The 16,531-nt window shown below is 35.7% G+C and overlaps 1 protein-coding gene across 1 annotated transcript; it reads right to left on the bottom strand.

Moving 5' to 3' along the window:
- Nucleotides 1-12,795: 12,795 nt before the first annotated feature.
- On the bottom strand, nucleotides 12,796-16,440 carry LOC105507781 (protein FAN-like). The gene is given in 5 exon segments (XM_011936442.1): nucleotides 12,796-14,343; nucleotides 14,346-15,107; nucleotides 15,110-15,324; nucleotides 15,478-16,354; nucleotides 16,357-16,440. Coding segments are annotated over 5 exon segments (2,859 nt in total). The 5' UTR covers nucleotides 16,415-16,440; the 3' UTR covers nucleotides 12,796-13,396.
- Between the last annotated feature and the right edge of the window lie 91 nt (nucleotides 16,441-16,531).

The following is a 16,531-nucleotide window of genomic DNA, read 5'->3' as shown; positions in this document are numbered from 1 at the left end:
AGACTACTTGGCTCCCTGGCTTCAGCCCCCTTTCCAGGGGAGTGAACGGTTCTGTCTTATTGGCATTCCAGGTGCCACTGGGGATACGAAAAAAAAAAAAACTCCTGCAACTAGCTCGGTGTCTACCCAAACAGCCGCCCAGTTTTGTGCTTGAAACCCAGGGCCCTGGTGGCGTAGGCACACGAGGGAATCTTCTGATCTGCAGTTTGTGAAGAACATGGGAAAAGCATAGTATCTGAGCCGGAGTGCACTGTTCCTCACAGCATAATCCCTCAAGGCTTCCCCGGCGAGGCAATGCCCCACCCTGCTTTGGCTTGCCCTCCGTAGGCTGCACCCACTTTCTAACCAGTCCCAATGAAATGAGCCGGGTACCTCAGTTGGAAATGCAGAAATCACCTGCCTTCTGTGTTGATCTTGCTAGGAGCTGCAGACTGGAGCTGTTCCTGTTTGGCCATCTTGCCAGCCATCCTTGTGCTTGCTTTTATATGTATAGCTGGCCCTCTCTTAACATGGATTCTGCATTTGTAAGTTCAACTAACTGCAAATCAAAACATTTGGGGAAAAAAAGGCAGTAAAAAGTAACAATACAACAATAAAAAATACAAATAAAAAATTATATATAAAAACTACATAGTATACATTGTATTAGCCATTATAAGTAATCTAGGGATGATTTGAACTGTATGGGGGTATATACATATGTTATATGCAAATACTCTGCCATTTTATTATAAGGGACTTTAGCATCTGTGGGTTAGTATCTGGTATGTGGATTGGTACTGGAACTAATCCCCTGGGCATACCAAGAGATGACTGTATATATAAATTTTCAAGACATCATAGGCATTACAGGTGAGCCAATTTGCATCTATCTGCATAAATTATAGTACCATTAGGGAAGGCCATATTATACGGATGGACACTGGTGGAAGAATCTGGGTTCAATAAAAACAATTATCTCAGAAAATGTGTTTGTCAAATTTATATCCTTTGTACATTAGGTAATAGACCAACAATCTCTTTAGATGCTGCTTTTAAAAATAAAACGTAGTGTGACATTCATGTCTTAGAAGAACAGAATGAATACTTCTACTGTCAGATACTTAATACACAGAATCTTTGAAAGAGAAATGTACTTTGCAGCTTAAGGGTAGATTAAAATAATTTTCTTTATAACACATTTATGAATTAACATTCAGTTTAATCTCCCTGATGATATGCCCGTTTGTCATAGAATGGATATCTGAAGTTGTTTTTCTATTTTATCTATACCTTCCACAGGTAGAATTGGCATCGACATCTTTTGGGCATCCTCAAATAAAATCTTACTTATGATTGAGTTAGAAACAAGAACTAAAGCTCACTGAACTCACTGAGTTTCAATAATGCTTGGAACTACCTAATCAATTTTAGACTGACTTGTTTCTTTTCAGATCACCTCATCTTGTCTCCCTCTTCTCATGACCATATCAGACAATTAAATTTTATTTACATAATTCTGTTTCCACTTTTAGTTTTCATCTTATATAGTATTATAGAGCATTGTTATTTGTTACATTATTGGATTTTATAATATTCAATGTTAATGTATAGAAAAATGAATATATATCATTATGTTATATAAGCAATATATTATTTCTTATGCTTGAAATAGTCTCATTTTCTTAATGTGAAAGTTTTTGGTGTCTTAAAATGCCTCTCATAATATCTTATTTCAAATATCAGGAAAGATTCATGTTTGTGACTTATATTTTTAAAATTTAAGGGCCATACTTAAAAACCTTCTTAACTAAAAAGTACCAATTAAAATTTAGAATATTTAGAACCAAATATAGAATTTTGTATATTAAATATTATTATTAAATATTTAAAACTTCTCAGTGCTGAATTCTAGTCAATTGAAAGAACAACAGTAATGAAAGAAAAAAGACTGAAATAAAAAGTGACTTGAACACTATTTACAAAAAGGACATGCAATTGGTTACAGTTAATGAAGAAATAAACTGAGATCACAACCGTTAACATAAAAGAAGACATTCAAATGAAAGAGCAAAGGAAAGAGAAAGTGGAAGAAAACAGTCTGATTAGAGAAGAAGAAAGGGAGTAGAAAGGAAGATCACCACAAAACTTTTTCCACCATTTTCTCCTCCACTTGGGTTTTATAAGGTTCTGCACTAGTTTGTAATCCTAATGCCTGGATACTCCAGCTGGCCAAAATCTCCTATTTTTATTTTTAACACTGAAGTAACTCCTATACCCTAGCACTTGTGTTGAGCATTCATTCAGTGCTTATATTAAAGTCAGTAAGTATTATGATTTTTCTTATATTGCTTCACTTCTGTTTATCTTTATCGCCTAGCGATAATCGAACTAGTCTCTTCTAGTACTACTGGAGTCTAACCCAAAGGGCAGTCTTATTAATATTTGTATATTTGAATAAAACATTTTATTTAGCTCTCTTTTTCTCCAGTTCCAACTCTGCAGGTATTAATGTACCAATACTGGTCATACTCCCCATGCTCTCCAAAGGAGAAACATCATGGGAAATAGGATTAATGTTGTATTTGGGACCACATCTTGAGGGGACTTGAATATTAGGCTAAAGGTTTTCAGCATTGGAAAGAGCAACTAAATGTTTTTGAATAGGAAGATAACACAATCAGAACTATACATAAGGAATATTAATTTAAAAGCGTGTTTAAGATGAATCAGAATGAATAAGAAGAGAGAGGGGAGATCAGTTTAGAAAATCGTAGTGCTATTACCAGTCATGGTGGTGCATGCCTGTAGTCCCAGCTACTCCAAAGGCTGAGGCATAAGAATCATTTGAACTGAGGAGGCAGAGGTTGCAGTGAGCCAAGATCGTGCCACTGCACTCCAGCCTGGGCAACAAAGTGAGACCCTGTCTCAAAAAAAAAAAAAAGAAAAAGAAGAAAAATCATACTGCTAAAATTTCATTTATGTATATTTTAGTCATCTCAGGTTCATTGTGTTCTTTCAGTATATTAATGGAAGTTTCTTTAGAAGAAACTTGAAGAATTTGACTTTCTTGAGATATACAAATATATTATTTCTAAACTTAAATTCAAACTTAGTAAAATTTTAAAGCATACATATTTTTTCAGTTTTCTGGTTCTGATACTTGCCGGTAAAATGTGTTAGTGACTTTGGAGGATGACAAAGATGGAACTTAACAAGAATGTTGAGTTTATGCCGTACATAGACAAAAAGATGGTTTAAATTTAATTTTATCTTGATTTTCATAACAGCAAATATTCCTATATTTGCCTAGGGAAAATGTACATTTTGTTATCTTGTGTCATGGCTTTCTAGGTTCCTTGTACTTATTCTTGTCTCTGTACTTTTTCCTGCATTCCCTATGGGCCTAAATATTTCCAGAGTATCTCTTATTTGTTCCTTCCCAACTACCAAATTACCTCCCCTTTTCTGAATTTGGTTGGTCTTGGCTAAATGTTAAAGGAACAGGAATCAGATAGAAGTGGTTTGTATCAATGCAAATAATATAAAGATGTGTTCTGTCATAAAGGGAGAAAACTATAATATGAATGAGTGGAATATTTGGATCTTAAGAGGAATTAATTACCCTGAATCAGCTCTAATTAATTGAATTTTAGGCAATGTAGGGATATATTTTTGCTATTTGGAGAAAATTACCTACTTTCATATGCATGTAAGATGGGTCCTCATATTACATTTTTCTTTCCCCAAAGGATAAAGAAACAGAAACTGTAAGTGGTAGTTCAAAAGAAGCACATATGTCAGTGAAATATATTTAATTTTTTTAATTTTAACTTTTATACAAATATAAGACTTATATGTCCTGAATTTCAGAATCAATAATACAATATGATGTAAGACTGTGGACTTTGAGGTAGGATAGCTTCAGAACTGAATTCCAGCTCTATTCATTACTAGCTATGTTACTGTAGACTGTTGACTTTTCAATGAATGTACTTCCTCTGTGTTGCATGGGGATAACGTTTACTCTGAAGAGTTTGTAAAGACTGAGAGAAAATATGAAGCAACTAGTGCAATGCTTAGGATATGGTAGATACTCAACAAATATTACTTTGCATTTCTTTTCTCTTTTTATCTATTTCTTAAGGGAATTTTACAATTAAAAAGCAAATCATTTTTAAAACACAGAGTCTGTCTCTGTGCACCTAAGTATAACTCGTTATATACAATTTTTAGTAAGCTATTCATCATGACAGTGTTTTAGAATTAGGTACCATCTTAATTATTAGATATTGACAATAATTTGATACTGTAAATTACAGTTAACTTTATTAAGCTAATGAAAGAGAGCCCCTTTTTAATTACATAGTTAAATATTATGTATTCTATGAAGTTTGCTTTAGAATATGAATATTTTTGTTCTGATTTTTTACAGCTCTTCAAAGACATTAATAAGAACATTTTGGAGACCCATTTTAAGCAACTCTGGTAATTTACTGAATTTCTCTATCCTTTCTTCTTAGATTCTTCTCTTATAAATCTAGTTTGGAAATAGTTTGCATCAGCTTTCAATGGCATAAAATATCTTTCTAAAGTAGATCTGAAAAACTGTCACTGTAATATCTACTTAGGGTGGTTAAGTTTTATATATTTCTTGGGACAAATTAATGAAAGATCATATTCCAACTTCTCTTTGTTTTGAATAAACAAATCATCATTTCAGCAAAATGCTCTGAATGGGTAGCAGTGTTGAATAATTTAGAAGTTATGTGTACCCCAGACATTTTACTAAATCCTCTCTAGGACTTATAATTGAATGAAATAGAAAAGTGAGAGTAGAGCCGGCCTCAGTGGCTCACACTTGTAGTCCCAGCACTTTGGGAGGCTGAGACGGTGGATCGCTTGAGCCTAGGAGTTTGAGACTAGCCAGAGCAACATGGTGAAAACCCCATCTCTACAGAAAATATAAAAATTAGCCTCACATGATAGCACATATGTGTACGCAGAAGGCTGAGGTGGAAGATCACTTGGCTTGAGCCCTGAGCGGTTGAGGCTGCAGAGAACTGTGATTAAGCCAGCCCAGGCTACAGAACAAGACCCTGTCTCAAAAAAAAGAAAAGTGAGAGAATAGGAACTAAAGCTTTTGGATGATTCAGGGTAATAATATAATAGCTAACATCCATTGAAAACTTACCATTTACTAGACACCATTCTAAGCCCTTTATATAAACTCATTTAGAGAGCTAGGCATTGCCTGAATTTTGAGTACAACTTATTGGTGATTTCAAATGAAAATAAAGACTTCAATTTTTTTAAAGCATCCCCACAAACATAATTTCCCACCTACTTTCATCTTTTCTTTCATCCATACATTATTTGTACTGCATTTTGTATATTGCCTTTTTCATTTTATTTTCCAGTGTGCCCACATGCCTCTCTACTCGTATCTTCTTTTGGCACGTGTATATATGCTTTTAGTTCACATGCATCTATATACACATAATAACCATTATAGAGTCCACCTAAGCTCTCAAGTTGGGAACATGGGAACCATTTTAACACCTCCCTGATTATCTTGTCAGTTCTACTTAAAAGCTTTTGAGTCTCTTTCTTCTTCTCAATCTGTACTGCCACTGCCCTCATTCAAGCTGTAATCACTTCTGGCCTCAGTCATTTTAAAAGTCCTCAAACCAGTCTCTTCTAGTACTACCCAGGTCTTGTCCATATCCCATATTGCAACAAAAGAACCTTTCTCAAATTCAAATCTAATCAATCACTCTTGTATTCCTTGTTATAGTCAAACTTCGTAGTATGATATATCAGACCCTTATAGTCTGACCTCCATACACATTTTCAGCCTCATTTCCAAATACTTTATCTTCTACATGAACTTCAACATGCTAAGTTGCTTGAACTTATCTAAAATAAACCTCGTTCTTTCCTGCTTCTGTATACATTCCTTGCTTTAGAATATACATCTCCAATTTCCACCTACCTAATCCCTCCTCTACACCATGTCAGTTCTAGAGCTACCTAGCAAACTTCTGTTTATCTTACAAGACTCAGAATTAATATTACTTATTGAGAATTCTTTCTTGATTTCCCTAAACAGATTGAGCACCCTCTTCTTTGTGTTTTATAAGCTAGTTATTGTTCTGGGCTAACTTCAGTAACAGTTTTTATAGCTTAGTGGTAATATCACTGCTGTGACTCTTAGCAGTTTGCAAAATATTTTCATATGAATCAGCTAGCTTAGTAATTCTGTTTTGTATTACCTTTGTGTGATTTCCTCTCTTTTATATAGATTTCTTGGAATATATTAACTCTAATGTTTCCTAAGCCACTCTGCTATTATTTTCATTGAGATAATTGGTAACCATTTTGTCAGAAATGGGATAATAAATGGTTATTCAGCCTCCACTCTTTCTTGCTGCATGGTCTCCTTGAGGATCTTTGACAATGGATTCAAACTTGTTTCTGTAATAATTTTGATTTTTTTTCCTATGGCCCAAACAGTGTATGAATGTACATACATTCATGTGTGTTTTTTCCTTCATTTGGCTGTTGCCCTTTTTCATCTCTGTTGTCTATGAGACTACTGTCTGCCTTTTTTTTTTCTCGTAGATTACCCCTTTGGCTATTACCCTCTCCTTTCTTTTTTATTCTGTTATTCTAAAAGTATTATATTTCTTTCTCTACTTTTTACCTTCCATTTAGTTTTTTAGATTAATTCGTGAATTGCAAAAATGTTGCTATTTATTTTAGAAAAGGTAGAAAATTTTAAACAAAGAAAAATCTAAATCCCTACCTAGATACAATTTCTATCCTTTAAAAAATATTTTTTTCTGTGCACATATATAGTATTCATGGAAATTATAATAGTATTAAACATGCTACTGCATATTGCTTTTCTGGTTTGTCAATAAACATGAACAGTAAGGATAGTCATATATTTCATGTCATTAATATAGACTAGAATCACCATTTTGCTTGCAGCATATTATTTCATTATATGAATTTGCTAACAATTTAAAACAGTATTGAATTGTTGCAATTTAGTTTGTTTCCAATATTTTTAATTATAAACAATTGTTTATAATGAAATGCATTTTTCAAAAATGTATGCCCATTTGTTTGTTTCTTTGGGATAAATTCACAAATGTGAAATTTTTAGACCAAAGAATGAGACTTTTTTTCAAGTCCAACAGAGCCTAAAGGTTAAAAAAAAAAAGAATGTGACTTTTTCAAGAAGACGTTTTGCATATTACCGCAGGTATTCCCCCAAAAAATGATAGTTCTTAACGGTCAGTGGAGATTTTCTTGCACCTTTGCGAGCACAAGCTATCTTTGCTCAGCAAGCAAATAAAATATCCAAATAAAATATCTCGGTATTATTTTAATATGCATTTCTTTGATTACTCATGAATATGAAAGTATTTTAGTATGTTAATTAGTAATTATATTTTTCTTGTGAATGCTGTGCTCTGTCTTCACCAATTTCTTTTTTTTCTGTTTAGAGTGTCAGTATTTTATTATTTGTAAGAACTACTATATTGGGTAAAACTTTGTCCCATATGTTGTGGGTGTCAACTCTCAGGGGCCAATGTCATGCAGGCAGTGAAAAGAATTTACCAAGACAGTTCCAGGTAAAGAAAGGCAGGTTTGTTAGAGAAAGTATGAACATACGTTGCAAGGAAGCAATGGGCAAATGGGCAAGACAGGAGCTGACTGCAAGGAGACAAAGGCTTGCTGGGGATTTTATAGGATGATACTTGTGCTTTGTGCTGGAGAAGGCTATGTAGGCTACTGATAACACTAAGGTTGCAGTGAGCTAACTTGATTTTTCTATCAGCCAATGGTCTGGTGATAAGTCAGCTGCAGGACGATTGTGAGTTATTTGCACAGGAGGGCTTTGTCCTGGACCATGAAGAAAGGCAGACTTACAGCTTATCTGCTTTCTCTTTTTGCTTTCCCCTGCTCCTGTCAGCCTGACCCCTCTTCTCTTATTAGGATTCTACACTATATTCTGAAAGAAAAAATTACTAATTTAGTATGTGCATTTAACTTGATGTTGGTATATTTTGCCATGTAGATGTTTTGGGATTTTTATGTCATCAAATATATTAGAGGGTTTTTTTTTTTTTTTAATGATTTTTGCTCTTGGTGTCCTTCCTAAAGAGCATAATCACAATTTAAAATTACATAAGTAGATATTTATGTTTTCTTCTTCTTTTTTTTTTTCTTTTTGAGATGGAGTCTCACTCTGTTGCCCAGGCTGGAATGCAGTGGTGCAATATTGGCTCACTGCAACCTCTGCCTCTGAGTTTAAGCTATTCTCCTGCCTCAGCCTCCCGAGTAGCTGGGACTACAGGCAAATGCCACCACACCTGGCTAATTTTTGTATTTTTAGTTTCATCATGTTGCCCAGGCTGGTTTCAAACTCCTGGCCTCAAGTGATCTGCCTGCCTCTGCCTCCCAAAGTGCAGGGATTACAGGTGTGAGTCACCATGCCTGGCTGCATTTTGACATAAATCTTTAAAATTCATATGGAAATTAATTTGGTACAAGAAGTAACATGGGTATCTACCTTTTTTCCCCAAAAATGTTAGCCAGTTGTCCCTCAAGCTTAATAAATAGTTCACATTTACTTGAAATGCTACCTTTGTCTTATACTAAATTATTATGTACACTCAGGTACATCCACTGTTAGCTATATTCGCTTGACTAAATTACTGTATGTTTGCATTTTTCTTTCCTCACCTGTCAAGTGGATATAATAAACTCATAAGTTTATTATAAGTACTATGCATGCATCATTAAAATGTAAATATGAATAAAACATATGTATCAACAATTAGTACAATGATTAGCTCTGGGTAAATGTTCAATGAATAAGAGTTATTACTGTTATTTATTTTTATTATTAACATTGATGAGTCTATTCTATTAGAACCATACTTTTTATAATTATTGCTATGTCATAAATTTTAATATCTCATAGGGCAAAATTTTCATCTTTATGTTTCTGTGAAGCCTAGGAGATTGTATTCATCTTCATCTATTAAAATTTTATGTATCTTTATTTAGTATTCTCCACAAGGTATATAGTTATCTGATGAGATTCTAAGTCTTGTTCTTAATTATCCTGTTTTTTTTTCTTCCTGAGAATTATTGCTAGGCATAGTCTCTTCTTTATTTTTTGTTTCCAGTGTTATAGTTTCTTAAACTTAGAAATATTTATTTTTTGCATTTTGAGAGGATTAATATGAGAATCAAGAAGTTTGTCATAATTACAAATGAATTCAGAAAACCTCCATGAACTTCTTGGTAATTTCTACTTTTTTAATTTAAAAGACATTTTTAAAAATTTAAATGCATCATTTTGGAATATTTTCTAAGTTGCATAATTAGAAATTTCTCATAGAGCTTTTCCTTTCTTATTTTTTCCTTAAAGCTTTGGATTCAGTATGTCAACGGGTGTGTACTATCAGTATTAAAAGTATTACATGAGTTCTAATATGCTGTTAAACACGTATAGGACATAAATACCATCTGTATTAGGTCTCAGAAATTATTCCTTTTTGGTCAAGCCATATTTAGAACTATAAGTAAAAAATGTATACTTCACTGTTCCAATAGGTGCTCTTTTTTTTCATGATTCGATTTTTTTTTGCTTGAATTTAGCTAATAGGAAAGAGTAGAAATAAGGAAGGTTATCGGTTTCACTGTACGGCTTGGTGGCGTATATTTTCCTCCCCTTTCACTCCCCTTTAATGCACTTATTAAAGTGCATTAAATAAAGTAAGTCTTTATTAATAATCTCTTAAAGAGAAGACGAGATAAATTATAGAGGAAAAAAAAACTGGCCAGTGGGAGATGTAGAAGGAGGGAAGTAATTTGGATTAACAGGATAGATATTAGAGGATATCTTAAAATAGGTTTTTTTTTAGTATCTTCCCTATAGGAAAAATTTGAATTGCAAGCTATCAAGAAATTATTTATAAATGGAAAATCAGAGAGTAAAATATGGGCAAGATAGCTATATGCCTTATATAACTACACATTCTTCTGAATAATTTTTCTTGAGAGGTATGAAAACTTTAAATGCTGAATATGTTATTAGGTTAATTTTAATTGTGGTAGCAAATTACAGGTTGAAAAACCAAAATAATATAAAGAATATGAAAAATAATGATTGCCATGTATTTAACTTATATTAAACCTAATCTGTAAATTAAATTTCTAACCACTAAGCTTAGATAACAATTATTTTTAAAATACTGGACAGTAATTTATATTCATAATGATGATTCTTAGAACAAGGCAAGATCTTGAGGATTAAAGTTTTTTCACTGTAGTTTAAGTATACCTTATTTATTATATTTAGTTTTTGTAGAATCAATGAACATTGTTATCACCATTAGATTCAGTAAATATTTGAATGCCATTCATATGTAAACATTAAGTGAATTCAAACTGTTAGAACATTCCATTTTGGGAAAATGGGATGATACATTGCCTGTAAATATGTGCTTTATTTATTTATTTAAATTCTGACTTTTATTTTAGATACAGGGGGTATATGTGCAAGTTTGTTACATGGCACTATTATATGATGCTGAGGTTTGGGGTATGGATAGCATCACCCAGGTAGACAATATAGTACCCAATAAGTAGTTTTCCAACCCATGTTCCCCCACTGCTTCCCCTGATCTAGTAGTCCACAGTGTCTACTATTCCCAAATTTATGTCCATGTGTGCTCAATGTTTAGCTCCCACTTATAAGTGAGAACATGTGGTATTTGGTTTTCTGTTCCTGCACTAATTCATTTAGGATTATGGCCTCTAACTGCATCCATGTTACTGCTGATTATGTGTATAACTTGTAGAAAGTAAACTTAGCATTTTATGGTCATTTTTTGTATGTAAAAATTTGAATTTGCAAGTTTTAAATGACAGCGATTGTTTAAAAGATTATTCAAAATTTTCTTTCTTTGATTTATGAACAACTTTCAATAATGTTTGTATAACTTGAAATAAGTTTAGTTACATATGATGAGTAGTAGTTAGTATCTACATCAGGAAATAAAATGAGCAAATCAATAATTATGTTGCCTTATATTTATGTAGTGCTTGATGCCTTACAAATTGCCATCACATACATTTTTATGTAATCCTCACAGCAATCCCATAAGTCAATACTCTGTTTTGCAGATGAAACACAAAGTGCTTAAGTGACTAACCCAAGTTTAGGCCCTTGTAAAATCCCTTTACTCTTGGTTTAGTTGTCTTCCCACCATGCCAGCATTATACACAGGTTCTTACAGAATTATGATGCCAATTATACCTTGTCATACAGGCAAATTATATGTTTCTTTTTGTTTCTAAATATATTTAATCTGTTAACACAGAATGGGAAAAGGATACCTTACTGGATTTCTTAATGTGAAACGCAAAAATGATTTTCTAGGGAATCATCATTATCATTTTGAGGACAAAAATCTGTTTTTTAAAGTCACTTTTTAGGAAAGATATTTGAAAAGCAATTGTTTTCCAAATTTTTGTGCGGTTACTGATGTTAATGAACATCAGTCTTTAATCCTTGTGTTTACACAGCCTATCTTGAGAAAAAATATGGTACAAAAGAGATACTTTCATGTATTACAAAAAATACTGGCTCTAAAGTGAAAGAACCGGATTGCAACTCTGCCCTTGTCACTTAGTGACCTTAAGAAAGTCATTGATCTCCTTTGACCTTTAGTTTCTCACTTAAGAAATGAAGACAAAAATACCAGTTATCATCTGACAAGAATATTTGGAATGAAACAAGAGTATATATGTCAAAGTTCTATATAGTTATTTTCATTTATTGCACTAAGAGAATATATATTTATGTATCTCTTCACTTTTCTATCCAACAGAGAAGCATGGGATTAAATAGGCCCTTGGATTCTAAAATTCTATATTCAATAAGATTTACAAATAAATCAATTTATTACTGAAGTTTTTACCTAAAAGAAAACTTGTTAAAGTCTTTGATAAACATAAGACATATGTAATACAATTATTTCATAATTTAATTTTTCTAAAATATCTGGATTTTTTAGTCTTTGGACCATAGAGACAGCTACGGTTGTATTTCCTAAGAAGCTGATGCTTTAGTTGCAGATGTACAATGTCCTATGTTTCCATTTGTATGAAGCTGCTTAGAGAAATATTTTGAGCTTTATTATTTTATTGTAAAGATATGAAAATGAGGCAGTTTACCTTGTATTCAATAGCTGGCTGAAGAAAGGATGTAAGTGTGTAGCTGGGACAAGCTTGATGTTCATAATTTCCTTACCTGCCACACACATTGAAGTCTGAATCTCACAGTCATGGGAAAAATCTGTAGCAGTGAAGGTAGTTTTAGATTCTCTCTTTTTTTTTTTTTATTATTATGCTTTAAGTTCTAGGGTACATGTGCACAACATGCAGGTTTGTTACATATGTATACATGTGCCATGTTGGTGTGCTGCACCCATTAACTTGTTATTTACATTAGGTATCTCTCCTAATGCTATCCCTCCCCACTCCCCCCCAACAATAGGCCCCATTGTGTGATGTTGCCCTTTCCGTGTCCAAGTGATCACATTGTTCAATTCCCACCTATGAGTGAGAACATGCGGTGTTTGGTTTTCTGTTCTTGCAATAGTTTGCTGAGAATTATGGTTTCCAGCTGCATCCATGTCCCTACAAAGGACACAAATTCATCCTTTTTTATGGCTGCATAGTATTCCATGGTGTATATGTGCCACATTTTCTTTCTTTTTTTTATTAGAGAAAAATATTTTTAATGTAGAAAAGATGAATAGCTATAATGAAATACAACCCATTCCTATACACAGTAAACTTACTGTTATAAGAACTGCTAATCCTTCTCCAGGTTCTTAGAATCTGGGTACAGCATTATAGAAAGTAACCACTCTATGAAAACATACACCCAAAACCCGATGGGTAGCAATTGTGATAGATTAGGAAGACAAAACAGATTCAGAAGTAGCAGAGAATACTGCACACTTTCTTGGAAAATTCTTAATTGTTCAGTACTTTCTGACAAGTTTCTCTAGCCCAATTTATCTCTTAGCTGTTCTCTGCTACCCAGTCCTGTCTTCTGACAATCATCATACAGGGATGATCATCTGCCTTACAATGTAACATGTTTTCCCTAGCACTGCCACATTTTATCTGCCTTAAGAGAATGGCAACTAATGGCTTTCAACAAAGTCACCATGATTTAGAAAGTTTAAAACCACAAATTTTCCATGTGGTAAAACTTCTAATTACTAGCATTGCACATTCACCAGTCCATTTAAAAGTTTGGTTTAAAAATGCATTAAATAGAGTTCAACTTAATATTCAGGAGAGGAAAAGGCACTTAATACTGCAATTTCCAGAAAATAATTTGTCTGTCTTCCCCTCCTGTGATGATACTGCTACACTGTTCATTCATCCATATACATGTCACAGCACCTGTGTGGCCCTGTGTTCTCTCACTGATTTTTGCTCCAAGGAGGTCCCAAGTAAGCAGTTCACCAGACTGACTTCCAGATGAAACGGAATTTCCATCCCAGACAAAGCACCTCTGGGGCTCATCTGACATCATGGAGGAGATGAGCATTCCTGTCTGCACATCAGTGACATTAAGACAGCCATCTGCTCCTGTGCTGAGGACATGGCGGCTATCTGGGCTAAAAGCAGTGTCACATACAATCCCTGAATGGCATGGAATCTGGTGCATTAAGGTGGCCGTTGTGAGGTCCCAAATATTCACTGTGCCTTCTTTGGTGCCAGAAACTAACAGTGTGCTTGCAGGATTTAAACTGATTGTATCTACACTGACATCATGTTCCAGCTCAGCCAGCAAGTCAAAGTGGTGTCTTTTGGTGCCTGGCATCTCCGCAGGAACACCAGACCACACCTTCACTGTAGAGTCCCACGATGCAGAATATAGCCTGTTGTCATGCCAATAGATCTTACTAACAGCATCATCATGTCCCATTAATGTGTCCTGGTGTCTTCCAAATGCTACGGAATAAAAATAGACATTATTATCCCATGAAGAAGTTACGACAGTGGCATCTCCTGGTAAAAGTAAACAAGACGATAAAGCCATATTTGAAAATGATATGCTGCTTTGTAGCATTTTCGATTCTTTAGAAAACATCTTCAAAGTGGAATCTTGGGATGTTGTGAAGACTGAAGATCCATTGCGAGAGACTGTGATTCCAGTAACTGCTTCTTTGTGGATTTTATAGTGCTCATGTAACTGCAGTTTGGTGATGTTATTCCAGGCCAGTGTTTTGCTTTCTTCGGTCAGGTCTTAAAAGACTTTTCACCTGGAGAGACTGGGGAATCTGCCATAGAAGCATTATAACTCGAGGTCTGGGACAAACTTTTAAATTTTGGGGTGATCCTTCAAGGATGTGGTGTCACAAATAGTTGTTTTGGTGTTTGCCCAAATTCCAAGATTTGCGTAAGCATGGCTACCTTCTCATCAGGATCCTGGATGTTGTTCAAGTCTACACCTCCTTCACAGGTCAGGGGATGAAATACATTATGGGCCCCAACTGCACAACTCCCTTTTTGTTTGTAGCCAAATATTAGATCAATCCACTCCTGAAGGTGTTCAGACACATAATTGCTTTCCAGTGCATCTTTGCTCTTCTGGAGAAAGTCCTCGGGACTGGAGGCCCAAGGGGGAACCTCCACATCGTCAACCATCTGTCTTCCTTGTCTCTTTCCCAAATCCAACTTCAGGCTATTGACTAGAAAGCTCACATCATCACCGTAGAATTCTGGAATTAACTCTTTAAAATCCGTTGCACCATCCAGACAGTTTTTCCAAGTTTCTGTAATACTGTTGAACATTCTATCTGCATTATCAAATCTTCCATTCTGTAGGCACAGCATATACTCTGGTGCAATCCTAACAAGATAAAAAAGTACATAACCCGGGGAAGAGTAGTGACTCCCATACATGAACTTTGGTTCAGGCATTTCCTGGTAGCCTGTCAGTAGCCCCTCCAGCCGTTTCTTATTTAGGGCCCCCACTGGCTTACTAAGATCCCGGAAGGTTCCTGGATTGACAAATCTAATTCTGAGCTGGAATAATCATGTATTATCCATGGAAACCCGGGGTACTGGGAAAGGTCGTTGCAGCTGCGGTCGGCCACGGTGTTGAGGTGAAGGAGGTACTGATAGTTGGAAAGGTGTCCACGCTGTCACTGCAGCATGTAGCTCTCAGCAGTGTGCTCCGCCACATGGTGCTCTAGGTATGTGGCAATGTAAAAATAGAGATCATCCGGGCGCCTGTAGTCCCAGCTATACCGGAGGCTGAGGCAGGAGAATGGCTTGAACCTGGGAGGCGGAGCTTGCAGTGAGTGGAGATGGCGCCGCTGCACTCCAGCCTGGGCGACAGAGCGAGACTCCATCTCAAAAAAAAAATAGAGATCATCTCTATCTTGAGGTTCATAGAACTTTAGGTAGATGTCGGAACACAGATCGTCTTCTGTGCAAAATACTTCCAAGCCCAGAGGCATGAGGCCGTGCCTCCTTTTGTAGATGCCGCGGACATCTTGGAGTGTTACTTGGACCACAGGTTTGGGTTAGCCGTTGAGAGGCTGAAAATAGAGGTTTGTGTCCGTGATGCACACGTGTCCAGGATTAGTCACCAGAGGCGTCACCATTTCTGCTTTGCATTCCATGTGCAGCTTTTCAGAAATGTTTTGGAACCTGTTTTTGTCAAATGATGTTCTAGCCAAACGAGACTGCAAAATAGCTGTTACCATGGCGGTTTGGTCACCCAAATTGTCAAGGCAGGATGCTCTGTGAAGCTGAAGCAATGTCTCCACAACATCTTCCACTTTCCCGGGAACATCCAATTCAAAAACATATTCCATTTTGCCCCTTTCTATTTTATATGGTGCAACAACATTATGTTCTTTAATGAAATATACCTGACTGAAAATGAGTGAAATACTCCCAGATTTTTCCTTTGTGAAGTGTCTATTGGCTCCATTTTCTCCATGCTTTCCTGTTTTTATACAGTCTCTCAAAGGAATCTTGATGATGGGCTGGGATATTACATCTGGTTCAAAAATCGCTGATTTTGAACATATTTTTAAGGATCCTCTGATTTTCCTTTCATGGTGACTGCCCTTGTGCAAAATGTGATTGGCTCTATCCTGGTCAAAGTAGTACTCCTCCAAGTTAAGCAGCAGCAAGGAAATCCTCCCCAGCGAACGCTGGGGCTTGCGTGCCAGGCGCCAGGGTAAGGATCCGTGCCCCGACCCCACGCGGCCTTCCAGGTGAGCTGCCCACGGCCGCCGGGACTGCACTGCCGGCCAGCTCGGCATGCTTCGGCTGTCCGGTGGGATCTGGCCTGGGCGGTCATCCGGTTCTTGTCCCGGGAAGGCTCTGGCCCAGCGTGCCACATTTTCTTAATCCAGTCTATCACTGATGGACATTTGGGTTGATTCCAAGTCTTTGCTATTGTGAATAGTGCCGCAAT

This window comes from Colobus angolensis, unplaced genomic scaffold (genome assembly GCF_000951035.1).
Source record: "Colobus angolensis palliatus isolate OR3802 unplaced genomic scaffold, Cang.pa_1.0 Scaffold153, whole genome shotgun sequence".
NCBI lineage: Eukaryota > Metazoa > Chordata > Mammalia > Primates > Cercopithecidae > Colobus > Colobus angolensis.
This window is presented reverse-complemented; position numbering and strand designations above follow the sequence as displayed.